At 44.8% G+C, this 27,469-nt stretch overlaps 1 protein-coding gene across 2 annotated transcripts; it reads left to right on the forward strand.

Moving 5' to 3' along the window:
- On the forward strand, positions 1 to 27,469 carry vps53 (VPS53 subunit of GARP complex). 2 transcript variants are annotated; one of them, XM_079732672.1, is made up of 22 exons: positions 1 to 132; positions 691 to 771; positions 3,127 to 3,176; positions 3,268 to 3,334; positions 8,315 to 8,401; positions 8,904 to 9,019; positions 9,620 to 9,739; positions 13,124 to 13,202; positions 13,387 to 13,530; positions 15,599 to 15,741; positions 15,997 to 16,138; positions 16,677 to 16,775; positions 17,506 to 17,600; positions 18,680 to 18,922; positions 20,085 to 20,232; positions 20,977 to 21,059; positions 21,462 to 21,540; positions 22,014 to 22,162; positions 22,410 to 22,479; positions 22,875 to 23,012; positions 26,587 to 26,691; positions 26,987 to 27,469. In XM_079732672.1, the coding sequence occupies exons 1-22, from the start codon at positions 43 to 45 to the stop codon at positions 27,155 to 27,157; spliced, it is 2,499 nt and encodes an 832-aa protein (XP_079588798.1). In that variant the 5' UTR covers positions 1 to 42; the 3' UTR covers positions 27,158 to 27,469. The 2 variants fall into 2 exon arrangements, with proteins under 2 accessions (XP_079588798.1, XP_079588799.1); XM_079732673.1 differs by having other exon boundaries at positions 16,680 to 16,775.

Below are 27,469 nucleotides of genomic sequence, written 5' to 3' on the forward strand. Positions count from 1 at the left end.
AATAAGGAAGTGGAAGTCGACCCGTCTGGTGTTGTTTTGAGGATGATGATGGAGGAGGAAGAATTAGAGTTTTCTGAGGATCTTGAGGCTATTTTGCATCTTACTCCTGAGGTGCAATTAGCGATTGAACAGGTGAGTGAGTGATCTTCGACCCGTGTGTGTGTGTCACATGAACACCTTGTAGTGGCGTGACCAGAGCAGCCTTAGGTCCACCACAACATGTCACCTGGTGTCTGATGTGTTCCCAGTGTAGCCTCAGGTCCACCACCCATCTCACCTGGTGTCTGATGTGTTCACAGTGTTCCCAGAGCAGTCTTAGGTCCGCCACCCCTCTCACCTGGTGTCTGATGTGTGTTCCCAGTGGATCCAGGCATCTCACAACAAGCTGTTATAAAAACGAACCGAAGCCTTTATTAATGTACAAGCAATGCATTCCTTGTACCGTTATGTGGTTGTAGTGTCCAGCACCAGTACTTACCAGATGGCCTCACTCGAACCATAGACTATAACCATAGTCTAGAACAATAGTCTAGAGAACCACAGACTAGAACCACAGACTAGAACCACGTCATTCACTGATAATGTCAAATGTCACATATTTAAAGGTGTCCCTTTTCTGTTACACATCAGACCAGTCTTATCACATATTCTATCAGTGCTCTAACATTTTGAACTGTTTCTGTTTTAAAGGTTTTCCCAAGCCAAGACCCACTGGACAGGGTGGACTTCAATGCTGTGGAGTACATTAATACACTGTTCCCCACCGAACAGGTAAGACTTATAGTACTGCTGCTACTACTAATACTACTACTACTACTACTACTACTACTACTAGAATGCTAATACAATTGCTGTTTCTACTTTTACTAGACACCTACTAATATTGCACTATTACTACTGCTCTACTTCTATTACTAGGCAACGCAAGGCCACTTTATTTATATAGCACGAGGCAGACTCAAAGTGCTTCACACTTAAACATTGTCATAAAATAATAAAATAAAATTAATAAGTAAATGAAAACAAAGGCAAAGTAAAAAATTGCATTGTATTGTAGAAAGTGCAATGTATTTAATATTTAGCAGAAAGCAAAAGCAAACATACAATAATATGAAGTAATGAAATAAAATAGATACGTAAGAGAAAATAAAGGCAAAGTAAAAAAAAAAAACATATTAGAAAGTGCAATTTATTTAAGATTTACCAGAAAGCTATTGCAAACATAAAAGTCTTCAGTCCTGTTTTAAAGTGGTCAGAGTTGGGCCAAGTCTTAAATCCTCAGGGAGTGTATTTCAGCTATTTGTTGCATAGTAATTAAATCCTGCTATGTTTCGTGTTTACTACTATGTTAGTGGGCTATAAGGCTTATGTAGTGGAAGCATATCAGTTATATACTTTGGCCCTAAATCATGTAGGGATTTATAGGTTAGCAGCATGATTTAAAAAAATCAATCAATTCTCTGACATACAAGGAGCCAATGTAACGATTTATGAATTGGTGTAATATGTTCAATTTATTTTTTACTACTACACTATTACTACTGACTCTACTTCTACTGCTACACTATTACTACTGATTATACTTCTACTACTACTACTGCTGCTGCTACTACTACTACTACAATCCTAATAGTATTGTTGCTTCTAATTTTACCTGACTACTACTACTGCTGCTACTACTACTACTACTACTGCTTCTATTACTGCTGCTACTAGTACTACTTCATTATTACTTTTACTACTACACTATTACTACTGCTTCCCATACTACTACTACACAAGTACTGCCTCTACTACTACTTAGTAGAAGAGACAGTAATACTAGTGTATAGTAGTATTACTAGTAGTAGAAGTAGTATTAGAAGCAGTAGTCATAGAGTACTACACTATGACTACTACTATTTCACTTTTGCTATCACTACTAAAGCATCACTACAATATACAATCTTTCCAGTAATTGACTGTTAACTATCTATTTAATAGACACGTTATCCAAAATACTCAGCGTTCTCCTCATTAAGACACGCAGGCGGTTAGTGGACAGGTGAGGCGATGTGCTCAGGGATTACTAAAGGTTCTGCGGAATCCAACCCAGTACCTTTCAGCTGTGAGTCAAACACAGCCCTGGTTGTTTTTGGTAGCAGGTTTTTCCCCATTAGCCAATATCTGAATCCTAGATCTAATAGTGTGCAACAGATATCTAATGATATTCAAAACTATGGTTTAATCGTCATGTGATATAAATTGATGCTGGTATGTATGTCCGTTTTTTTTTTGTAGTTCAGGTTTACAAGTCACTCTAATTACTTTAAACTTTGTGATTTGTCGTGAACTGAAAGAGACTGAATGCTCATGAACTTTTTAGTTGCTGCTCACTAAAACATGCTGATGTTTACCAACACGGGGAGGTGCTGCTTTCCTTTGCGCTGCTTTCATCCTACTGACAGAGTTAAAGTTGTCGAGGATTCTCAACCTTTTGACTATTGTTGTTAATCACCCTAATACTATTGTATTAGGGTGCGGGAATAATTATATATATATATATATATATATATATATATATATATTATATATGGACATAATTCGATGCTAGTTCGCTACACTGGGAACAGTCAGACCATTTAGAATGTAATGATATTGTGTAAATTCCTCATAATTATCATCATAAAACAATTTTCAATATAGTCCAGTCCAGCCCTATTTTCTATCATTCATTACAACAAAGAAATAATAATGTCATTTTTATAGTGGTGAGGCAGTGGATCAGGAGGGAGAGCTGGTTGGCTGGTAACATGAAGGTTGCTAGTTCGATCCGAGCAAGACGCCTCACCCTGACTGCTCCTGACGAGCTGGCTGTCGCCCTGCTTGGTTGACTCCGCCGTCGGTGTGGGAATGTGTGAATGAATGGTTGTAAGTTGCTTTGGATAAAAGCGTCAGCTTTCATCCAAATCACTAATTGTAATGTATAGTCATATGTGCTTCTGTATGATTTGGTAATATCTCTTAACAGTGTGATAGACCACCTTGGCAGGGTGTCTCCAAGCTCTCAGGGCAGATTTAAGAGGAAAGCTTGCGTACCTCTGTCTGTGTTATTTTTCTGATAATCATCTATCTATCTCTTCACAGTCCCTTGCTAATATTGACGATGTAGTGAACAAAATTCGTCTCAAAATTCGGTGAGTCTTTATCCCTGATTATTATCCATGCCTGGATCTGGTATTTTAGACAGCATGTTGTGTGATATTCTTTTTATTTTGAACTTGGTAGACGTCTAGATGACAACATCAGGACAGTGGTGAGAGGCCAGACCAACGTGGGACAAGATGGAAGACAGGTGAGCTAAGCTGCAAGTCGCTAATTAGCCAAACATCACTAATTAGGCAGGATAACATTATAGCCTGCCTGTTTCTTTTTTTTGTACTGGGAACTTAATATCAATATATAACGATTGCCTCATACATCATTGGCGATAAATAGTTCCTCTGCAATGATTTTATTTCGTTGATATTAATGCTGCAATAATGTGTATATAATTGATTTGTTAAAAAATTAAAAATGTTGGTTATAACTTTTAGAATACTCAATAACTTTCGTCCCTTATCAGGTAGAATAAGTTCATCAAGTAGAATAAGCTGTTCTTGGCTTCATAAATGAAACATATTTAGTTGGTTTCCTCTGTTTTTGATGATTAATACTTTACCTTTTCTTGGCTTCGAGTCAGACCAAACAGTCCAACTTAAGACACCACATTAGGCTGAACTTATAATAAACTTGTAACGTGCATTTGCCTATATGTTTTACATATTCATGACATTTTATAGACTCAAAGATCTGTTGAACGAAGTAATAAACCTATGACAATGAAAATGCCTGATCGTTGCGTCCACACAGACGCACGCCAACAGACTCGATGTCTGTGCCTCATAGAACAAACCTTGTATTTGTGTGACGGTTAAAAACAAACGGCGTCAACGGTTTCCTTTGACCCAGACAACGCTCGCTCTTTCTCCTGCAGAATCTCTTTCCGTCTTGCACACCAGTGCCATGGAAAAGGACGAGATGACTCAGATATATGCCATCATGTCAGGCCGCCCTTGTGTATGGAAACCACAGGCAGGGAACCGAATTCCCTGCCGTAAATATACAGAGAATCCCTTTTCTAAATCCGGGCCTCACAACGTCTTGCCTCTTTTCCTCAGTGCTGGTGTGTCAGAAGGGAGCGACGGTTCCGGGTAATATGACACCTGATGGGGCTGGGCCTAGGGAGAGATGAGAGCCGTGGGTGTTTATGAATGGAGAGGAGGGCAGGCTACATATTGTCACAGTGTGTCTGGTCCAGTGGTCCTGTCAGTCCCGCTTAGCTACTGTTTGGTTGCTGAGACCGACTTAATCCCCCACAGACGGCGGACATTATGCAGTCTCACACACTCATCACACATTAATTTTTCCATTTCCTCGACAAAAACCCGAGCTTTTACAAACTCTTTTCTGCGGTAAAAGTTCTTCTTTCTATTTTTTGGGAGGTGGAAAGTGAAACGTTTATTAAAATACAAAGTTGTTGAGATGGGATTAAATGACAGAATGTGAGAGAGAGAGACGGATGGCGAGAGAGAAGGAGGGAGCTGTAAAGAGACAGATACAGAAAATGGAGGGTCAGGTGCAGATTGGGTGTCTTCGGAAATGTGTGTTGTAACACATTTCCACACATTCTCAGTAAATATGCATGACTGACAGCTGTGATCTGCCAACCGACCTTCCTATCAGTGTGTTATCCACGGGTAACCCTATTACCATAATCACATGGATACCATGGCAAATAATTAAAAAAAACAACTTTCAATATTGACTTACAATAAGTGCATTTGTTCGAAGAAGGAGGAACAACAATATGCCGCTGTCGGTACAGTAAGGATTTTAATAGAACCAAGTGCCAAGCACTAACAATCACAAGGTTAACCCATTCCCCGTATGCAACAAAGATAACTAGGATAAGATGCTACACAACTAAGTATGTAAGTACTTAGTTGTGTAGCAAGTACGTGTATTCTTTTTTGTGAAGTGAGTCTTGAGTCATTTGCAGAAGCTGGTGAGCGACTCTACAGTCTTGATTTTAGCCGCTACAAAGAAGTAAAGGAGACAGGATGTATTGATCAGTGACAGGAGCCATCTTCCTCATTAACTAGAGCTCATCATAGCACACTTGAGCACCCGGTTCATGTGCTCTGTATTGTTTTGCCCAACACTGCAATCACTCCCTGGTCATAGGGGAGCTCAGGGGGCGAGGATTTGATTGCACAGTGACGAGGGCATCTTGAAGTTATCTGATCTTATCACATCTTTTCAGAGGAATTTAATCACTTGTCAGAAAAAACCCTGAAATTAGAGTAATTTGTACCAGTGGTAGAAACAGTAGCAGCTCTACCCTCCACAGCTCCAGGGCGACGTGCTGCCGTCCCGTGTAAATCTCTGATCAGGGTCTTCTCTTGAAGGAATAACGGGTATCTCACCTTCATGTTGAATAGCACCCTGCCTGAAGACACAGTGTAAACACCAAAATATTCGGGGGCCTACTACCGACCTTGTTGAGACAAATCCACCTGTGCCCTGCCTGCTTCCCCAATCTCCTTTATTCGTTGTGTTTCTCCTGGGACTCGCTTTCCTCCTGTCCAGTGAGTCATCAGAACAGATGTGCATAGGGATGGACGTGGTGAAGACCTGAACTCTCCTCCGCCTCAGGTTGGAGAAGAAGGCCCCTATGGGCTCGTGTAGATGAGTTGCCACCTCACTCTGGTCTCTGGAGGCTATGGATGACCATGGAAAGTGTTGGCCAGTGCTAGCGATAGTATGGGATGGGTGGTATTATATTGTCCCCGCACCATCGAGCACTAGTGATTTGTAAGTGACACATCCATTGGCATTCATCACAGCCCGTAAACATACTGAAAGAGCGTATCCTATAGAGATTGCTAGGCAACCAGTGTAGGAATCCAATATGTGTGTGTGTGGGTGTGGGTGTGGGTGGGTGGGTGGTTGTTCGGGTGTGTGTTTCTCTGTGACCGTGGTCTAGAAGAAGCTTGTAAAAGTGGTAAATACCTCGCACAGCTGGTGCCAGCTGTTAGCATTCTATGTGCATGCATGTGTGTGTTTGTGTGCGTTTGCGTGCACTCAAGCTTGAGTGTATGCGTGTGTCTCCATGGAAAAGGCAAGAGCCAAACTTGTGTCTGTGCTGCCACAACTTTGTTCGCCAATTACCCTGGCATCGGATGACAGTGCAAAAGCTTCAGCCGGCACCAGCAAGCAAACAGCTGTCAGGTTGGGTGGTGTGGGGACTGTTAGAACAGCACAATTACCATATCTTAATGGAGGACTTCAGTGGCATCTCACCGGGCCCGCCTTCATCCACATGTTGGTTAAAACAGACTCTGGTTGTTCCATGGAATATGTTGGAGCTTAACACTAATGGTTTAAATGCCAATTCACGGCTTGACAATATCAAATATCCAGCGGTACACTTCATTAGTCCATCTAATGCGTTACAAGTGGACACGGCTCCGTTTCCGTTAGAAGGCGTCGGGGCGATGGCCTTATGGTTTTTCACGTGGACCTGAGTCAGTAACGCACCTTAATATGTCCCCCCATGGGATGCGAGCATAAAACAGTTGGGTCATGTTGGCCTGCCACACAGTGACTCTGTGTGTGTTCCTGAGGGTCGTTCGTAGTCGTTTGAGATTGAGTTGAGTATCTCGGGCCAGCAGTGGGGTCATGGTGCATCGGCTGTAAACATCAACATGTTAAGGGCTGATTATGGTCCCACGTTCACGCAACGCAAGGGGGTTACGGACCCGTTACATCCTCACAGAAAAAAAAATCTCACTTTATGAGGTTTTCTAACATAAATATGAGTTCCCTAGCCTGCCTATGGTCCCCCAGTGGCTAAAACTTGCGTTCGGCTCGCCTTTGAAAAAACGGAGACTCAAGCGCCCAGATTTGGAATGTCGTCCCATATGTCGTCAAAAAGGATCTAAGCTCCTCTTCTTTCTCTACCTTGCCCGCCCAGAGAATTTGGCCCGCCAATGAGAGACCTCGTGTGTGTGTGTGATTACACACATTGTAACGCAAGTGTTTGCTGTTGGTGTTCCGAGGCATAACACGTCGGTTCTTTGACGTCTCTTGTATTTCCACAACGAGACTGTAGTTGGGGTTATCTCAGCCATGCGACATGCTGCCTGCGACATGCTGCCTGCCGCCGGTTGCCGCGAGGCACCACCGCCGCGAAGCACCACCGCCCAGCAGCGGGCAGCCGGCAGCGGGCAGCCGGCAGCGGGCAGCCGGCAGCGGGCAGCCGGCAGCAGGCAGCGTGCGGTTCAGTCTACTTCAGATTGATATAGAAGTGGAAGAACCAGAGACGACGGAGAACCCGACGAAGTTGTTTGTGATTCATAATGTCGTCTGGCGGCGCAAACAGCTTTTGGCCGTGATAATATGTATTAGATGATATAGATATCTATGTATTATATGATATTATTTAGATATAGAGCTCCAGGACTCCCATGTGTTCTAGAATATTTACAGAACATGGCTAAAGGCTGTGTGCGCCTCGCCATTGCGATACACCCACTGTAAACAGAGCACATGGTACAGTGGCTGCAAGCTGCTCAGGGCCACACCCCCACCCTCCTCCGTGACCCGCCTCTCTTCAAATACTGTGTTTGGGGCCTACTAATATGTATATTAAAGCATCCATAAAGTAGCATGCCATGGGACCTTTAACCCTCCATCGAGGCAACGCAGCAGCAATGGCTGTGATTGGTCCGCTCACTAAAACCCGACGCAGAACCAAAACAGGTTCACGACTGCGTCAATGCGTCTGCGTGGTCCTTGCGTTGCGTGACGTGGGACCATAATCAGCCTTTTAGTCTGTTGTGCAGTTGGAGCTGATGGCATGGATAACATGTTTTTCCATTTCATCTGAAATTATCTTTAATTATATCGTCTCAATATTTCAAATCTAACTGATATTATACAAATGTATATTGATGCCAACTTCACAGTAATGACCTGTAGAAAATACATGTACCAATGCACTGTGGTTTGGTATCAGTATAGGTAATCTGTTGTCATCTAATTTGCTCATCTAACACTTGGCTGTTCTCTTGTTCCTGTGTGTCTCTCTCTTCTCTCTCTCTGTCACTCTCTCTCTCGGTCTCTCTCTCTCTCTCTCTCTCCCTCTCTCTCTCTCTCTCTCTCTCTCTCTCTCTTTCTCTCTCTGTCTCTGTCTTTCTTGTCTCTCTCTGTCTATATCGCTCTCTCTCAGGCTCTGGAGGAGGCCCAGAATGCCATCCAGCAACTATTTGGCAAAATCAAAGACATCAAGGACAAGGCAGAGAAGTCTGAACAAATGGTGAACGCACACATTTGGTTGGGCTCCTAAAAACCCTTGTGTAATATTTCCAATAGCGGACAGCCTTCATCTCCTGAGTGGATGTGAGTGAGTGTGTGTGTGTGTGTGTGTGTGGGTCATTTTTGCACGTGTGTTTGTTTCATTGTGTGTGCCCATGCCAGCACCCAAGTAATGCCATATCCTTGATGGTTGAAGGAAGTCCCAAACGATGCAGGTTTACAGTGTACGTGTGTGTGTGTGTGATGGATTTGTGTACATGAGTGCATAAGCATGTGTTTGTGGAGGGGGGGTCCCATGAAGGCCGTTTTGGTTGAGTGATTCTAGCGAACAGTAGCAGGCACACCCTCAACTGGCATGTTTAACTCATTATCTCACCAACAAACGGGTGTGTCTTTTTCTGCTCTCTAACAGTTATTTTTGTTGTGTGTCTGATTACATTTTTCTCTCTCTCTCCCAACAATGCGTCCTTTGGCCCATTGTGTGTGTGTTTGCGTGTGTATAGGTCAAGGAGATTACCAGGGACATCAAACAGCTGGACCACGCCAAGCGCCATCTCACCACCTCCATCACCACACTCAACCACCTGCACATGCTGGCCGGGGGCGTGGACTCCTTAGAGTGCGCACACACACACATATACACACATATATATATATATATATATATATATATATATATATATATATATATATATATATATATATATATATATATATATATATATATATATATATATATATATATAAATATATATATATATATATATATGGTATATATAATAGCAGATACCTATCTGCTATTTTGGTCATGGGGGAACAACATCACAGTGGGACGCCAGTTCAACTTCCAATATAAGCCTGCAACAAGCTCTTTCCTGGAAATGACACGCACGCCTGTGAACAATAAATGCTCAAATATTTACATTTGTTCAATTTGTTTTCTTCAAGCCCTATTAGTGTTATTATTTTGAGCGTGTAGACAGGTTCCCCTCCTCTGTCATTTCCACGATCCATTCTTGGAAATTAGAAGAGGCAGCCATTTAGTTTCCAAGGCTGGGGATTTGCTCTGCAATCAATGTGGACCTAGCACCGCGCTCTGTAATACGTGTGTGTGTGTGTGTGTGTGTGTGTGTGTGTGTGTGTGTGTGTGTGTGTGTGTGTGTGTGTGTGTGTGTGTGTGTGTGTGTGTGTGTGTGTGTGTGTGTGTGTGTGTGTCCAGGGCGATGACCAGGAAGCGGCAGTACGGCGAGGTGGCCAACCTTCTGCAAGGAGTGGTCAACGTGCTCGAACACTTCCACAAGTACATGGGAATACCCCAGATCAGACAGCTGTCTGAGAGGTTGGTGCTTTAACACACACACACACACACACACACACCAATCTACTCACCATAATAACCCCCCGCACAAACACCATAATACACACACCATAACTTACATACACATACACACACAGTTGTTTGATTGAGTTCAATGCCTAAGGTTGGCGAAACTAATTCAATCTACACGCTAAACGATAAAAGGTGGAATATTTTAGTTTGCTGTCTTCGTGCAAGCAGCCTGTTGGTGGGCCCCGGAGGTTCCACCCGAAGCACAATGCTTTCACAAAATGTGGTTTCACAAATTATATAATAGGCTCCTCTTCAGGTGGTCTGCTCCCAAATCTATTATATGGCAGGGAATCAAGAGTTATTTAGAAAATTGCTTCCTGTTTATATTTTAACTTACTTTCTCTTTACGCACACACAAGCACACAAGAAAAGAGAGCGACACACACATAGAGCGACACAGACACAAATAAGCGCCTACATGCATACAAATACGTGAATGGAAGGAATGGTCTAGACTGGGTTCCCTTCAGGGAGCCCACTAATGTGATGTAAACGTATCAATTTGAGTTTATGTGAGTACTAAGAATGTGTCCAGATGATTGTCGTAGATTGCAGTTTGTACTTGGCACATTGCATCAGTATCTACCAGGATATATTACAGCAGTGAGTTATTTTTTCCACTGAGGAAGGAATAAACCTAAGAATATTCTCACTATCAATGTGACCCTACAACAGATCAAATACACACCTTTGGTCGACCACGCTTTTCCAAGACTCGGACCGCTTCCTCAGTGTTGTTTGTGCTCATTATTTCTTCCCCCTTCCAAGAAGTAATCAGTCAGGAGCCTGTCGGGCCCGTTTTGCGACCAGGCTCACTGACCCCACCCGGTATAAACCCGGCACGCACGCCGAGTCACTTACAGTGAGATAAGCACCTACAGTCGCGTACAGAGGTCCACACCCACAGTAACGTACAGCGACCCACACAGTGATGAGCCTGGAGTGGAGGTGGGGATGTGTCCGTGCAGGACAAGTGCTTAAAGAGTTAATGAGCAACCATCAGCCGAGCCCGCAGAGGGAGAAGCCATTTAGCGTGTACGTTAACCACAACGGCCTGGATATTAGCATGTGTATTAGTCACACAAAACTGGGTATTAGACACAATACATTAGCGCTGGATAATAAGCAGCCTCCTCAACGTTTCATAATGCACACAGGCACACTAACGACATAATGAACCCGACGCAGGCCTTGAGAGCCCTCACCGAGAGAGAGGCAGAGAGAGGGACAGGCCAGAGGTCTCTGCCAAGCCGTTGGCATCTGTCTCCACATCAATCTCCCCCCCACCTCACCGGGGCTCCTCCGCCCACGTGTTTATTCTAGTGGTGTTCCCGCTGGCCCTGGCTGATCTAGGGGGCCGCCCAGCCGTCTGGAGCCACACACCGGGCCCCTGGCCCAGGACTGGCACACCAGGAAATAGACAAGAGGCCTCGCTTCACATAAAGAACTCCCTGTCTCTAACAGCCAGTGCTGTGGGCATCATCATAGACACGCGCGCACGCACGCACGCACACACACACAAAAGGGGGCACAAATAGAATAACTCTTGTAGTGGTTGTGTTGAGATGAGTGGTGGCATTATTGTGTGCGTGCACTGGTTGCACTTCATAGACCAGAACATCATAGACCAAAACATCATAGACCACCACATCATAGACCAGCACATCATAGAACAACACATCATAGACCAGCACATCATAGACCAGCACACCTTAGACCAGCACATCCTAGACCATTACATCGTAGACCAGCACATCATAGACAGCAGTGTTTCCCCTATATGCACCTAGCAGCGGCGTTACGCCGCTGCTGAAATATGACCGCCGCTGCTGAATCTTTCTTTTAACAAGAGGAGAGGAGAGCTTCAGCTTATCTCTTTAAATTACGAATTTTATATTATTTTGCGCTACGGACGCTTCATATCAAGGTTAATTCACACACCTGAGTAAAGCATATAAACGGCGAGGAGAGCTCCGTCTTCTCTTTAGAAACATGTTATTTTGTGCTACGGACGCTTTATATCCAGGTCAATTCACGCTGTGAGCAAAGCATAAACGGAGAGGAACTTCCGTAAATTGGAAATAAATTGGCAGATTCATTGTTTGCGGTTCAATAGATCATCGTTGCGACAAAATTGAGTGTAGTAACCCAGAGAACCAGCTACAACATTGTTTTCATTCAAACGAGCTGTCTTTAGCGAACAGTGAATTGTATTGGCTTCTATGAGCTGTCGACTTTCAGCCGCGAAGTTAGGGACCGTCTGCAAAACTGAAAACGACCACAATGGTAAAATTTCAATAGCGTCGCCATTATTGACTCTAGAGCCCCAAAACTTGTTCCATAGAGGTATGGCCTCTTTATGGTCCTACTACAACCTTTAGTTTTGAAAAATATATCTCTTCTTATTTTTGAGGATTTTTTATTTAGCAACAATTTCAATAGCGTCGCCATTATTGACTCTAGAGCCCCAAAACTCGTTCCATAGAGGCAAGGCCTCTTTATGGTCCTACTACAACCTTTAGTTCTGAAAAATATATCTTCTTATTTTTGAGGATTTTTTATTTAGGAACAATTTCAATAGCGTTGGCATTATTGACTCTAGATCCCCAAAACGTTTTACATATGCATGGGCTCTTTATGGTCTAACTGCAACCTTAAGTTTTGAAAAATATATCTCTACTTATTTTTAATGAATTCCTTTTTAGCAAAAATGTCAATATACTTTTTTTTTTAGCAACAATTTCAGTACCATCGCCATTATTGACTCTAGAGCCCCAAAACTTGTTCAATAGAGGCATGCCCTCTTTATGGTCCTACTACAACCTTTGTGATGGGGAGAGGGGAGGGAGTGGGAAGATGCATTGGTTTGAGGCACAGACCTTTTCGATTGTTGTAGTTTTTGGGTTATGTGATTTTACTGTATAGGGTGGTTGTTGATATAATATATTTTTTGTTAAATAAATGTAAATTATGGTTTTAAAGATGATACTTGTAATATGTTCAATCTCTCCATATTTCCCCTGCTCATTACTGTGCACAAATGTACTGTATGTATGTTGCCGGCAGACACATAGAAACCTCCCAGCAGGGTGCGCTTTGCAAGCAAACCAAAAAATCTTTGAGCGGAAAAAAAAAACCTTTCACCTCAACTGCTGCAACTCCATCCTAGGGGAAACACCGGACAGCACATCATAGACCAGCACATCGTAGACAAACACTTCCCAGACCAGCACATCATATACCTGCACATCCTAACTGGCGCTTTTGCCGCAAAGCGTGGTTTCCTGGGAAGGACACCAGTGTGTCTGATCATTCTGTCCCTGATCTGTTCAGAGTGAAGGCAGCACAGAGTGAGCTGGGAACACAAATCCTGGCTGATTTTGAAGAGGCTTTCCCCTCCCAAGGGTCCAAGGTAAACAAACTGATGTGCCATCTGCAAACATCACAATCTTTTATTCATGTTGATACTTCCTCGTGTTTGCTACTGCTTTACCGGCTGGATTTGATGCACTATCGCATCTGGAAAGCCATCACAAAAAGCCCAGCAGAGCTGTGATCTAAACCCACCATCTACTGCATTCCTCCCCTCTGGACAGAGAAGTGGGGGTCCCAGTAATGTGCTGAGGGACGCCTGTCTGGTGGCTAACGTGCTGGACCCCCGAATTCGACAGGAAATCATCAAGAAGTTCATCCGGCAACACCTTTCAGAGTACCTGGTGCTCTTCCAGGAGAACCAGGACGTGAGTACGGGGCATAATGGGAGGATGTGAGCTGGATCGGGGCAACTGGCAGCCCCCCAGATAACAGATTAGATGGTCTTTAGAGCTCAGTTAGGGAAGCATGGAAGGAACTGGAAAATTAGGAGTCACACTTAGTTAAAGTCGTCTCCGTGAGGGACATGTCTAGATAGACTTTTTTAATTGGAAACCATTTTCCAAGATCCGACTATAATTAGCTAAATGATTCCTACTTAGAAGGTTGAATAGTATGAATCTTGTATGTGATAACAGTGTTTCCCCTATATGCACCTAGCAGCGGCGGTACGGTAAATTTAGCTGAATTTCAGCTGAATTTCTTCAGGAGAGCCTCAGCTTATCTCTTTTAAATACAAATGTTATGTTGTTTTGTGCTACGCAAAATAATATAACATTCCGTGCGGTATGGACGCTGGATATGCGCTTCATATCCAGGTCAATTCACACACTTGTGAGTAAAGCATATAAACAGAGAGGAGAGGAGAGCTCCGTCTTATTGATTTAAAAAAATAATGTTATATTATTTTGCGCTACGGACTCTTCACATCAAGGTCAATTCACACACCTGAGTAAAGCATATCAACGGAGAGGAGAGCAGAGCTCTGTCTTCTCTTTAGAAACAAATATTATTTTGCGCTACGGACGCTTCATATCCAGGTAAATTCACACACCTGTGTGTAAAGCATATAAACAGAGAGGAACTTCCGTAAAGTTGGAAATAAATTGGCAGATTCTGAGTTAGCGGTTCACTAGATCATCAGTGAAACATCGTTGCGACACAATTGACACCTCTAGCTAAATGTAGTAACCTAGAGAACCAGCTACAACATTGTTTTCATCCAAATGAGTCGTCTTTAGCGTACGGTGAATTGCATTGGCTTCTGTGAGCTGTCGGCTTTCAGCCGCGAGCTTAGGGACCGTCTGCAAAGTGCAAAACTGAAAACGACCACAATGGTAAAAATTCATAGCATCGCCATTATTGACTCTAGAGCCCCAAAACTTGTTCCATATAGGTATGGCCTCTTTATGGTAATACTACAACCTTTAGTTTTGAAAATATATATCTTTCTTATTGTTTAGGATTTTTTATTTAGCAACAATTTCAATAGCGTCGCCATTATTGACTCTAGAGCCCCAAAACTCGTTCCATAGAGGCATGGCCTCTTTATGGTCCTACTACAACCTTTAGTTTTGAAAAATATAGCTCTTCTTATTTTGGAGGTTTTTTATTTAGGAACAATTTCAATAGCGATGCTATTATTGACTCTAGAGCCCCAAAATGTTTCCATATAGGCATTGGCTCTTTATGGTCTTACTGCAACCTTTAGTTTTGAAAAATATATCTCTACTTATTTTAAGGAATTTAGTTTTAGCAAAAATGTCAACGTACTTTTTTTTTTGCAACAATTTCAGTAGCATCACCATTATTGACTCTAGATCCCCAAAACTTGTTCAATAGAGGCATGGGCTCTTTTGGTCCTACTACAACCTTTGTGATGGGGAGAGGGGAGGGAGTGGGAAGGTGCATTGGTTTGAGGCACAGACCTTTTTGATTGTTGTAGTATTTGTGTTATGTGATTTTACTGTATAGGGTGGTTTTTGATATAATATATTTTTTGTTAAATATATGTAAATAATTGTTTTAAAGATTATACTTATGTTCAATCTCTCCATATTTCCCCTGCTCATAACTGTGCAATAATGTACTGTATGTACACCCTTCTGGTGCCGGCAGACACATAGAAACCTCCCGGCAGGGTGTGCTTTGTGAGCACACAAAAAAAATTGCGAGCGGGAAAAAAACATTCACCTCTGCTTCTGCAACTCCATCCTAGGGGAAACACTGGATTATACAAATAACATGTCATGTGCCATCCAAGTTCATAAAAATGAACCATCACAATATATAATATATATGATGGGGACAAGCTCCGTTACATAGACATTATAAATCCCCTTCAGCCTTCCTCTATCAGCCGGCCTGATGACCTGCTACAGCTCCATTAGTGTCTTTCCCTGTCTCTCTCCCCTCTCCAATGGGGTGGGGGTGCAGGTGGCATGGCTGGACAAGATCGACCGGCGCTACGCATGGCTCAAGCGGCAGCTGGTGGACTATGAGGAAAAGTACGGACACATGTTCCCCGAGGAGTGGTGCATGACGGAGCGCATCGCCGTGGAGTTCTGCCACATCACCAGGTGGACTCTCGCTCTTGCTCTCCCACTCGCTCTCGTTCTCTCACTCAATCACAATGGAAATAGAAATAGTGTTACGTGCATGATACTGATTAGTGATCTGCGGCTAACTTGGTAAAAATAGAGAAAAGATGTACCTTATACATCAAAGATGGGGCATTTGGGAATAGTTGTTCACAAATAGTATGCATACAGTATATACAAAGAAAATACAACATTTGAAGCAATCTTGCACTTGTGTGTGTGTGTGTCCCTCAGGGTGGAGCTGGCCAAAGTGATGCGGACGCGGGCTAAAGAGATCGAGGTGAAGCTGCTGCTTTTCGCCATCCAGAGGACCACCAACTTCGAGGGCCTGCTGGCCAAGCGCTTCACCGGATGCACCCTGACCGACGTCCCAGGGGTAAGAACACACATGCTCATGCAGCCTCTCACACTCAAGATACAAAATGTAAATACCTATCCCTTAATGCCAACAATTTTTTAGGCAATCTTTAATTACAGTGAAACCCACATGGCACAGAAGGTCTGTCCATGCTGTTGTATAAAAGTGCCTGTTGGTCGGGGGTTGGGGTAGGGTTGATCTTGCAATCGAGTCCAATGCTTAACATTGAGCCATGCTCATCCCACGGCATGTGGCATGTAGCTCAGGAGGTAGAGCGGGTTGGCTGGTAACCGGGAGGTTGCTAGTGTGATACCCGAGAGCGTCGAGGTGTCCCTGAGCGAGGCACCTCACCCTAACTGTTCCCGAATGGCTGTCGCCCTCCGTGGTTGACACCACCGTCAGTGTTTGAATTTGTGCATGAATGGGTGAATGTGAGGCAATATTGTAAAGCACTTACAGTGGCCTCTGGTTTGAATAGCGCTGTATAAATGCAGTCTGTTTCACATTTACTGGTTGAAGCTTGTCATTCTGACAATCCCCTTGTTGGTCTGGAAAGCAGAAGAAGGCCGACAGCCCGCTGCAGTCCACCAACCCCTTCCTGGAGGACGAGGCTGCGGACGACCCGGGCTTCGAGAAAGAGGAGGACCTGGACCGTGTGAGTGGACCACCCCTGACCCCCCTGGCCTCCTCTGACCTTTGATAACCTTTGAATGTTTCCTGTGTGTGTTCCTCCCAGAGCGATACGACGACACACTGATTCATAGTAAAGCTTGCAATCTTTTTTGTATTCCAGCCAGGTCAATACATCTACTGATTTAAAGTGAAGCTTTAAGCTTTGTTCACTCTTTTTATCCAGTATTTACAAGAACCACTCTGTAGGCAATCAGTAGGCAATCTGTAGGCAAATTAAAATAGATACATTTTATTATAGTAGGTTAAATTAGATTAGGTAACATCCGATTTAGCTGAGAGTAAATTAAAATACATTAGGTTTAATTATATTAGACCAGGATAAATTTTGTTTGATTCTATTCAGTTTCGTTAGGATAGGTCAGATGAGGTCAAGTAAGGTTAGATAGTATTGGTTTAGATTAGATTTGGTTGTGTAAGACTGGACTAGATTGGGTCAGATTAGATAAGGTCATCCGGTTCCAGTTGCAGTCCAATGGGCCACAGATTCCATCGTGTTTTAAAAGAGAATCCTCCCTCGACCTCTTCCACCGCTCCTCAACATCTCTTCCATCTCTCATGACCTTTTCCCCATCCGATTGCTAAAGGGAGAGTGTGCAGCAATCTGTGAATGTGCGAATGGGTTTACAGTGCAACAGCAGACGGAACAATGCACATTGTTTAACCCGCTGGCGATTCTTCCTCCCCACACCCAGCCCAGGAAGCCCAAGGCCCCGGACAATCCCTTCCACGGCATTGTGTCCAAGTGCTTTGAACCCCACCTCTACGTCTACATCGAGTCCCAGGACAGGTGAGTCACCAGTTCACAGGCTAACCAAACGCACACTTATGTTTTTATGTGTACACACACAAGGTGATATGTGCATGTGTATGTCCCCATCTCTGTCTTGTGTCTCTCCAGGAGAGAGAGAGAGAGAGAGAGAGAGAGAGAGAGAGAGGATCCCCCTGATTTCTCCCCCTCCCCTCCTTTTTTCCTTCCTCTTTTATTTTGGTCATCTCATGTCTCCCTCTTTCTCCCTATTTTCAAACCTTTTCATCCTCTGTATTTCTTTCTTTCTTTGTAACTTTTATTTTTTCTTTTCTGCAATCTTTTGGTTTTATGATCTCTTCCACCCTCTTGACCTTTCCCTCTTAGTCACGGTCGTGTCCCCAGGAACGAGGGCACAGGCGTGGGATTGCTTTCCTTGCAACTTCTTGGATCTCTCAACTGTAGTGCTCTTTCTAGCCTGTGTGTGTGTGTGTGTGTGTGTGTGTGTGTGTATGTGCACGGGTTGGCCCTTTTTTCTTCTCTGTTGGTTTCCTTGGGACTCGGGGAACAGTGAGCTGAACTATTCTGCCACTGGAGCCTTTTCAAGCCCCGCACAGAGACGGCTCCCCAGCCAGACCCAGGGAACAGAACAGGACAGGGGAGAACAGTGGCCGGCTTGTTGTGTTCTTGGCCGTGGGTCTGCCCGGGCCCTGCTGGAGGCCGGCCAGTCACAAGGTTGTGGCCTGTGCTGGTTGTAGGGAGGGTGGATACTCGGGAGGATACCATGTAACAATGTGTTATTATGAATGTTGATGTTTTTAAAGGTATCTACGGGCTAGTGCATTTTTTATAGGGGCACTTTATTTTAATGGATTTATGAGTGTTTATGTGCGTGGATATATACGTGTGTGTGTGTGTGTGTGTGTATATGTGTACACGTGTCTGATTTTGTGTGTACTTCTGTGTCTACATACGCGCCTGGATGTGTGTGTCTATATCTTCACTTGTGTGTGTGCATGCTCATGTGTATTTCTGTTCATGTAATTGTGTGTGTGTGTGTGTGTGTGTGTACATCTGTATATCTGTCTGCCCCCCTCCATCATCTCTCCCCCTCCACACAGGAACCTGGGCGAGCTGATTGACCGCTTCGTGGCGGACCTCCGGGCCCAGGGGCCCCCCAAGGCGGGGCCCGAGGAGGGGGGCGCGGTGCTACCCAGCTGCGCCGACCTCTTTGTCTACTACAAGAAGTGCATGGTGCAGTGCTCCCAGCTGAGCACCGGGGAGCCCATGATCGCTCTCTCCACCATCTTCCAGAAGTACCTGCGCGAGTACGCATGGAAGATCCTTTCCGGCAACCTGCCCAAGTAAGATGCCCATGAGCAAGGACATGCAGCACTGTACGGGGGCAGGTTTGAAACCTCTGATGGAATGGGACGAGGTCGTCGAATGGAGACCTTTTCAGTAGGGATTGGTGGCCATGCTGCCTATTGATTCAAACATGCAGTCAGACACATTTTGTGCATGATGAGTAAAAGATGTGATGAAATTGGCAACAGAATAGCGAACTGTGATTCAGGCCAGGCCGTTAGTGGTACAATAAGACGAGCAGCATCCCATTCACACATTCAAGAATTGTGGCCTGGTTAGAATTTTTTATTTGCACAATTTCAACAGAAAGGCTGCCTTTGAAGATAAAGTATATGAGAATGAAGGGTAATGGAAAGGGAACATCTATCAAAGCAACATTAAACATCCCGTTTTGCTCCATTCAGCCCCTCGGCTACCAAAGAAAACTTTCTATGAATAGTTATCAGTGGGGAGCAAAGCCTGGCGTGGAAGCCAGCCCATGTTATTGGCTTCCTGAGTCTAATCGGTGTACATCTGTTTTGATACATAACAGTTTGTTGGTGTTTTGACAACTTTTGACGAATAAGTATGCCACACCCCAAGCTTTTCACCTTCCCAGGAAGCCCTTTGTGATTCTGAGGTTTCCGTCTAACGGCTAATGTCTTAAGTCTCAAGTTCAGAGCGCTTGCATGCTATGGGGGTCTGGAGCTGGTTTGGCTGCGGCACCAGCAGCTGTACATCTCTCTATCTCTCCGTCTGTCTCTGTCTCTTTCTGTGTGTTTGTGTCCCTCTCTTTTAGACACACACGTGGGCAGAAATATCTCCCTCAAATATGTATGTGGGGGGGTAATTACATCTTGCACTAAGCAAAACACAGATGTAGCCATAACAATAATCCTATCATATAAGTATGGCCCGTATCACAGACCAGGCAGTGTTTTTGATTAGAAGCCTTGTTTTCATCACACACACACACACACACACACACACACACACACACACACACACACACACACACACACACACACACACACACACACACACACACTAATATATTTCACATTTACAATCATGCAGAAGTTCCTCATATCTGCTGCTGGTTCTTTAGCCAATATTGGTTTCTCTGTCATGTGGGAAATCACCCTGGACCCTCTCTGCCCTCCCCCTCCCTCCCATCAGGACCAGCAGCAGCAGCGGAGGACTCACCATCAGCAGTCTGCTGAAGGAGAAGGAGGGATCGGAGGCAGCCAAGTTTACTGTGGACGAGCTCTGCCTCATCTGTAGCATCCTCAGCACCGCCGAGTACTGCCTGGCCACCACGCAGCAGGCAGGGTGGACCTTCAGTACACATTCACCTCACATTCACTACACATTCACCACACATTCACCACACATTCATCTCACATTCACCACACAGTCATCTCACATTCAGCACACATTCAGCACAAATTCACCATACATTCATCACACATTCCCCACACATTCAGCACACATTCACCACACATTCACCACACATTCATTACACATTCACCACACACTTGCTACACATTCACTACACATTCACTACACATTCACTACACATTCACTGCATTCACTGTGTTGGGCAGTCTGACTGCCCAACACGCAGCAGGCACAGCTCACATGTAATGCAGGCAGTATACTCACAGGCATTGCATGTACCACACTCCCCTGCTTGTTCCTTCATGGAACGAGAATGTATTGAAACCCCTGTTGCTTCAGGACTTGTAGGGAACTCTATGTGACCGCACTCTGAGAGTGTCCTGACTGATTGTGTCCCCACTCAACATGCAACACACAGCCTGGATGTTGTCAACTCATGTGGAATACAATGCAACATTCAACTGCTTCATTTTACAACATAAACACACAGAGGAGAATTCTAAATGTCCACTTGTGCTGATTAATAATTGTTCTGTATAATCATGGGTATCCACTCAATACAATACTTTTTTCAATCTAATTGTGTGTGTGTGTGTGTGTGTGTGTGTGTGTGTGTGTGTGGGGGGGGGGGGGGGGTGTGTGTGGGTGTGTGTATGTGTGTGTCCTCTAGCTGGAGGAGAAGCTCAAAGAAAAGGTGGACAAAGTCCTGGTGGAGAGGATTAACCTGACAGGGGAGATGGATACCTTCAGCACGTAAGAGCCCTTAATCCCTTCCCTGTTCACTCCATTGTTTCACTGTCTCCCTCTCTCAACACCTGGCTCCATACAGTGCACCCTCAAGCCCACTCCCTTGAACAACCATTTACATTTTACATTTTGGGCATTTTGCTGACGCTTTTATCCAAAGCGACTTACAACCATTCATTGACAAATTCACACACCTACGGCGGAGTCAACCACCCAGGGACACAGCCAGCTCATCGGGAGCAGTCAGGGTGCCTTACTCAGGGAAACCTCAGGCTAGGAGGAGCCGGGAATCAAAATTACAACCTTCCGTTTACCAGTCAACCCGCTCTATCTCCTGAGCCATTGCCGCCCTTTCAACCAGTCCAGTGTTTACATCTAAGCCGACGTGGTCTCCTCTTGGGTCCTCAGGGTGATCTCCAACAGCATTCAGCTGCTAGTACAGGACCTGGATGCTGCCTGTGACCCAGCTCTCACAGCCATGAGCAAGGTAGCCGAGGGCCGCCCCACCCGGCACACAGACACCCACACAAACCCAACCCACACAGAATGTCAAAAAGGAGGTCTCTCGGCTCTTTGTGTAAATACTGCTTGCTTGGGCACTAGGGGGGTTGGATGGTTTGATCTTCACCTCCTGCTCCTCCTGCTCCTCCTCCTCCTCCTCCTCCTCCTAACCGTGTGTGGTCAGATGCTTGTGTCCCGCATGGTCGACGCCACCCTCGAAAGGAATGTGAATCTGTTTGTCTAGTTTAACTGTGAAATATTTCAGTGACCACAGTGCTTAGAAAAAATATGTGCATCTCAACAAAGCGTATCCCTAATTTCGCCCGACCTAAATACGAGCTTAAGAAATCCGTGCATGTGAGGTAGTTGTGTGTGTGTGTGTGTGTGTGTGTATGTGTGTAACTTATGTCTACATCCAGCCTAATGAGTTGCTCTCCATCGGCTCCCCTGTCCCTCCAGATGCCCTGGCAGAGTGTGGAGCACGTGGGGGACCAGAGTCCCTACGTCACGTCGGTCATCATGCACATCAAGCAGAATGTGCCCATCATCCGGGACAACCTGGCCTCAACGCGCAAATACTTCACACAGTTCTGCATCAAGTTCACAAAGTACAATAAAGTTACGGTGCTCAGAGAGAATAACACATGTACAACAGGGACGGTTTACAAGTCCCCTACTCATACACACAGCTTATGTTTCCGACACTGGTCGCACTCGCCTTGTCACTAAATCGATCATTTTAATTCAAACATGTTTCCCAAGTCAATACTCTGAAGCAGTTCAAGCCGACTCCCCTGCGGCCGTTATGAACCATGAAGCTGACCTGATCTGCTCTCTTCTGTCTCTCGTCTCCAGCTCTTTCATTCCCAAGTTCATCAACCACCTGTTCAGGTGTAAGCCAATCAGCATGGTTGGTGCTGAACAGGTAACAGAGATCATTTACATTTGCATTTACATTTTACATTTTTATCCAGAGCGACTTATTACGATTAATAAACATATTGACACACCGACGGTGGAGTCAACCATGCAGCCAACTTCTGGTTACAAGTCAACCTGCTCTACCTACCTAGCCGAGCCCTGTCCATATTGTTCCACATACGGCCACTAGCCTGTGTTACACATATCCACAAAGAAAAACAACGTAATACATTATATAAAACTCGGCTAACAAACACATCATGTTGCACTTGTTGCCACGGTCCCGGTGTTGTGTTAGATTGACTCCGGAGGTCTGCGAGGTCATGAACCTCATACCTGAGGTGGTCTCTTAGGAGAACCTCCTGTAACGGCCGACCACCTGTGTGCTCCCTCCACCAGCTACTCCTGGACACCCACTCCCTGAAGACGGTCCTGCTGGACCTGCCCTCTATTGGCTCCCAGGTCCACCGTAAGGCCCCCGCCAGCTACACCAAGATCGTGGTGAAGGGCATGACCAGGGCCGAGATGATCCTGAAGGTGAGAGCCACGGATTTCCCGGGAACCTTCCCTAGATTTCTGTTTCCTAACGCCGTTTGGATCTCTGAAAGTGTAGTATGCTGGAATTCGGAATTGAAACAGAGAATGCACTTGAGTGTGTGTTAAGGGAGTCTGTATTTTTGAGGTAAATCTTTGCAAGACTTTATCGTTAATTTCCACTACCTGCAGTTTGTAGTGTTGTACTATTGATATAATGGTGTATCATGGGATTTGAAAGTGCCATAAAATGGATGCAAAATTGGATTAAATAACAAAATGATCTACTTTACATTTGAAATAGTTACTAGATATTACAGTTCACCTACATAGGGACTTTTTTATTATTTAATCAGAGTGAAGCATAATCATACTTCAAAACTATTGTTTGCGCTGTGAGTCTTGAACAAGTTGTATGTTTTCAGGGACATTCTACCATAAGCTTTTTTAGTGTGACTTATTTTGAGAATAACATCAGGTGTGATGAGTCGTCGTAGTTCTTGTGAGTCACACAGTGTGGGGCGGCCTTGAGCTTCTACAACAGTTGATTTATGCCTGCGGTGGGCCATATGCCTTCCCAGCTAGTGGGTGTATGGATGAACTCGGTGACTATTATCACTACTCAGTATGGGCATACTGAATGCAAACTAATTCAAACAGTCAAATGATTAAGTCCCAATCAAAGTAAAACCACTCGACTGCTTTTAAACTGTTTCAATTGTTAGTATATAGCTTTGCTTGAAATAAAAGTCTGCAAAGAGTTTAGCGAATGAGTTGAATGCAATACATAAAGAAACATAGGTTTCTGTTTGTCTCTTCACGAGGGTAATAGGGGGAGAGACTGGTGAGGCTACAAGCAGAGGAACCCAAAAGGAGGATTCAAGTTCAATACCAAGACCCTGATTGGGAAGACCTTCATGTTGGATTTGTCTACTCAGCCCCTCTCTCTCACAGCTAACAAATTAATATGTTTGTCTGTCTGCACAGAGTTCAGCGAATGAGTTGAATGTATAAGTCCTTACATAGTCCTTTAAAACACAAACGTGGCTGTTCTGAGCTCTGGCCAACAGTCCGCTGGTCCAGTCTGCAGCTCACCACTTTTTCCATAGAGACAAGAATCTGCGGGTCTAAGAAACAATATGCTCAATCAACCCTATTGTGTGAGTGTTTGTGGTTTGACTCGTGTGGCTGACGGTAAAGCAATGCACAATGCATCATCACACACATCAGTTTGTTTGTAGGAGGAATAACTCCTCAATTATGGATTCACCCCACACTGCATGAAGTGGACCTTTTTTAATGAGCATTTTTCCACAAACCGGGCCCCTTCACATTAGTTTACAACGCACGCACACAGGAAAGCAATATGTTGGAAAATGAGGGAATGCACACATCTGTGCATTCCCTCCTTTTCCAACATATTGCTGTATTGCTGTACTGTATGTCTATGTCCATTACTCCGGCACATGGTAGGAAATGTTTACATTATTCTGACTCATCACCACCACCACCAGTACCACAACCACCACCAGTACGACCACCACCAGCACCCGGTCGCTGCCCTAGATGCATGCAACATTGAATCTGCATTAATAATTGCAAATGGGATTCGGCTAATGGGCCTCATTCACAGATTTACTGATAGTACCCAAGAGGCGGGTTGTATGTAACTAATGGATTCCTACCCCACCCTTATGACCTGTTGCTGGTTTCCTCCTCCACATTTACCCCCATGTGTTTACTTACAGACGCACGCACGGTTCACGCTGTCTGTTCCTCCCTTTGTTTTTCCGTCTTTCCGAGTCCCCTGAGACCGGTTCTTCCTTCCTGGTGTTTGTGAAGTAGGGCAGGCCTTGATGTTTGAAGCAGTCGCAGTGAGCTGCACCCAGCCCCTGCTTCCACTTTGAAACAGCGCCGTGCTACCAGGAAGTAATGAGCCAAACTCTGTCACAGCTGCCGAGACCCAATGCCTGTTAAAGACATGTCTGCTTTCAGGCGCACAGAGCTGGGGTCAATTTAGGAACTCCTCCACTGAGTGAGTCAGGATGAACAATTCACAATTACTCTCACTGAGATTTTGGTTCTATCTGTGTTGAGCTCTCCTGGGTTGAGTGAACTTTAAGCAGAACTGAGTTTGACGGATGGGCGGTGATTTTCCCACAATGCAAACCAGAGGCACCATGGTGGGTCTGAGTGTGTAGGCTACTTTATGGCGTTCATAAGATGGCATCCTCTTGGCCTATGTCAGGCTCGTCCCAGCACTGCCCGCCCTCTGTAAAGAGGCCTAACATGGGACCTGTTAGATAGTGCCCAGGCCCTGTCTTTATGTTTACTCAACGTACTGCTTTCTCCCATTCCCATTCTGCTGCTCATTTCATTCTGAGGGTCTCTCTTTCTGTTTGTCTCTCTCCCAGCCTCCTCCGGTTTTTCTTACAAGGTCCATCTAGCCGAGGCCTTCTCCTTGGCCTCACTCCAAGACAGTTGCTAAGTAAATCTCTCAGTTGGGCACTTGTTGGAAGGAACTAAAGAATTCCACACAATCCTGAGCGTTTCTGGCCAGCCTGCAGGGAATGGAGGGGGAATGGATTGATTGGTGTGCTTTTGTCATGGAGCAGGAGAGAGATGTCATGCGAGGAAGTGGAGGGCTTCCCCCTCTCAAAGACATATCTGTGGGCCATGTGTTTTGGCTCGCCTGCCCTGAGACCACTGGAGAATCAATGCTTAATCCATGTTGTTCCGTGCTACTAATTATCGCCCTTCGAAAAATTGTACACACATGTTCTTATTAATCTATTATCAGCAGCGTTTCCTACTCCTATACTGTTTTCCGGGAATTTTAACATAGTAGCGGAAGTAAATGTTAAGACCCTAACCCTTACATATATTGGTAAACAATTGCGCTTCTGTAGTGACCGCAACCGTGACGATAGTCCTTGGAAGTCCTCTGCTCATGGGTTCGTCCATAATGCTGCTTTCACTTTAACTTACAAACATGCGGTTGTGATTATGCAGCAAATATTATTTGGATTTGATGTGCTACAACTTGAGATTGGGTAATTGCCACGCATATGCAACACGCTAAAAGGTACAGAAGTCTGTAAGGATTATACATTAACACAATAAGACAAGGTGTCCAACACAAACAAGAGAGCGCTTCACACGGCACCGCGGATCACAATGCATACCGAGGAGCAAATGAATACCATATTGTGTATCCTGCCCTCCTTATGTCGGAGCAATGCAAATTATTCTATTTTTTTTGCAAAGACTCAATTATCCTTGCAAAATAATCACCGGTGAAGCTAATTCACATCCAGTCATGCGCAGACTAATTGGTAGAGAGAAAGAGAGAGAGGCCTAAATATAGTCCTATACTCCTGATATTTTGCTTACAGCTTGAACCAATTGCGTGCTATCTGTTACCCCCCAACCTGCCGCTCCCCACACATTTCAGTCCCAGGCTGCCTGGGACAGCCCATATGGGATCATTTAAGGCTTTCCTACTCTGGCCGAGGCTGGTTCACAGGAAGGCTGGATTGGAGCAGCTTTAAACTCTCCTCTTCCTCCACCTCCTCAGGTAGTGATGGCCCCTCATGAACCAGCGGTGGTGTTTGTTGACAACTACATCAAGCTACTGGCTGACGGAAACCCTGAGACCTTCCAGAAAATCCTGGACATGAAGGTCAGCTTACACAAACATGTCTCTCTCTCTCTCTCTCTCTCTCTCTCTCTCTCTCTCTCTCTCTCTCTCTCTCTCTCTCTCTCTCTCTCTCTCTCTCTCTCTCTCTCTCTCTCTCTCTCTCTCTCTCTCTCTCTCTCCCCATTTAATCGAGCTGATGATTTTTATGTGATGTGGTGATTTACATCACCCTGTCTCAGAGAATGAAATTAGGCCTTTATGAGTATTTATTATGGTGGATTCACTGGCAATATGTCGGTGTTGGATTGATCTCCTTGTGTGTGACTGTGCCATGCAGGGTCTGAAGCGCAGTGAGCAGAGCAACATGCTGGACCTCTTCAGGCAGAGGCTGCCCACCCCCCCCTCGGGGTCTGACGGTGGGCCCAGCCTGTCCTTCAGTGCTCCCACACCTGAGCAGGAGTCCTCGCGCATCCGCAGGCTGGAGAAGCTCATCAAGAAGCGGCTGTGAGGAGTGGATCTCCCCCCCCCCATGTCTTGTCATGCTTCAGTTACACACCCCAGACTCTCATCTCACTGTGGAGGGTGCTGTTGAAGATGAATGAGTGAATGGTGAACCTTTAGGTTTTCTTTGACGGATAATATTATTAGTACGCAGACGTGAAGTTGGGTTGAGAAGCAACATTGTTTGACTGTAACATGAAGCTATAAACAACATTGCTGGTTCCTCATGCAGTCCTGCAAACAGATCACCAGGCCTTTAGTTTGTCCCATGTCACCTTCAGAATGGTACAAGATCAAGATAATGTCTCTTTTTTGGAAG

This window comes from Pollachius pollachius (assembly GCF_949987615.1).
Source record: "Pollachius pollachius genome assembly, chromosome: 3".
NCBI classification, from domain to species: Eukaryota; Metazoa; Chordata; class Actinopteri; order Gadiformes; family Gadidae; genus Pollachius; species Pollachius pollachius.

Bases quoted from the DNA above. Each gene is read 5' to 3' on its own strand.
- vps53 (XM_079732672.1), top strand. From the start codon at position 43: ATGATGATGGAGGAGGAAGAATTAGAGTTTTCTGAGGATCTTGAGGCT. The intron at 16,776-17,505 runs GTGAGTGGACCA...CCCCACACCCAG, and splicing joins AAGAGGAGGACCTGGACCGT to CCCAGGAAGCCCAAGGCCCC. The intron at 26,692-26,986 runs GTCAGCTTACAC...TGTGCCATGCAG, and splicing joins AGAAAATCCTGGACATGAAG to GGTCTGAAGCGCAGTGAGCA.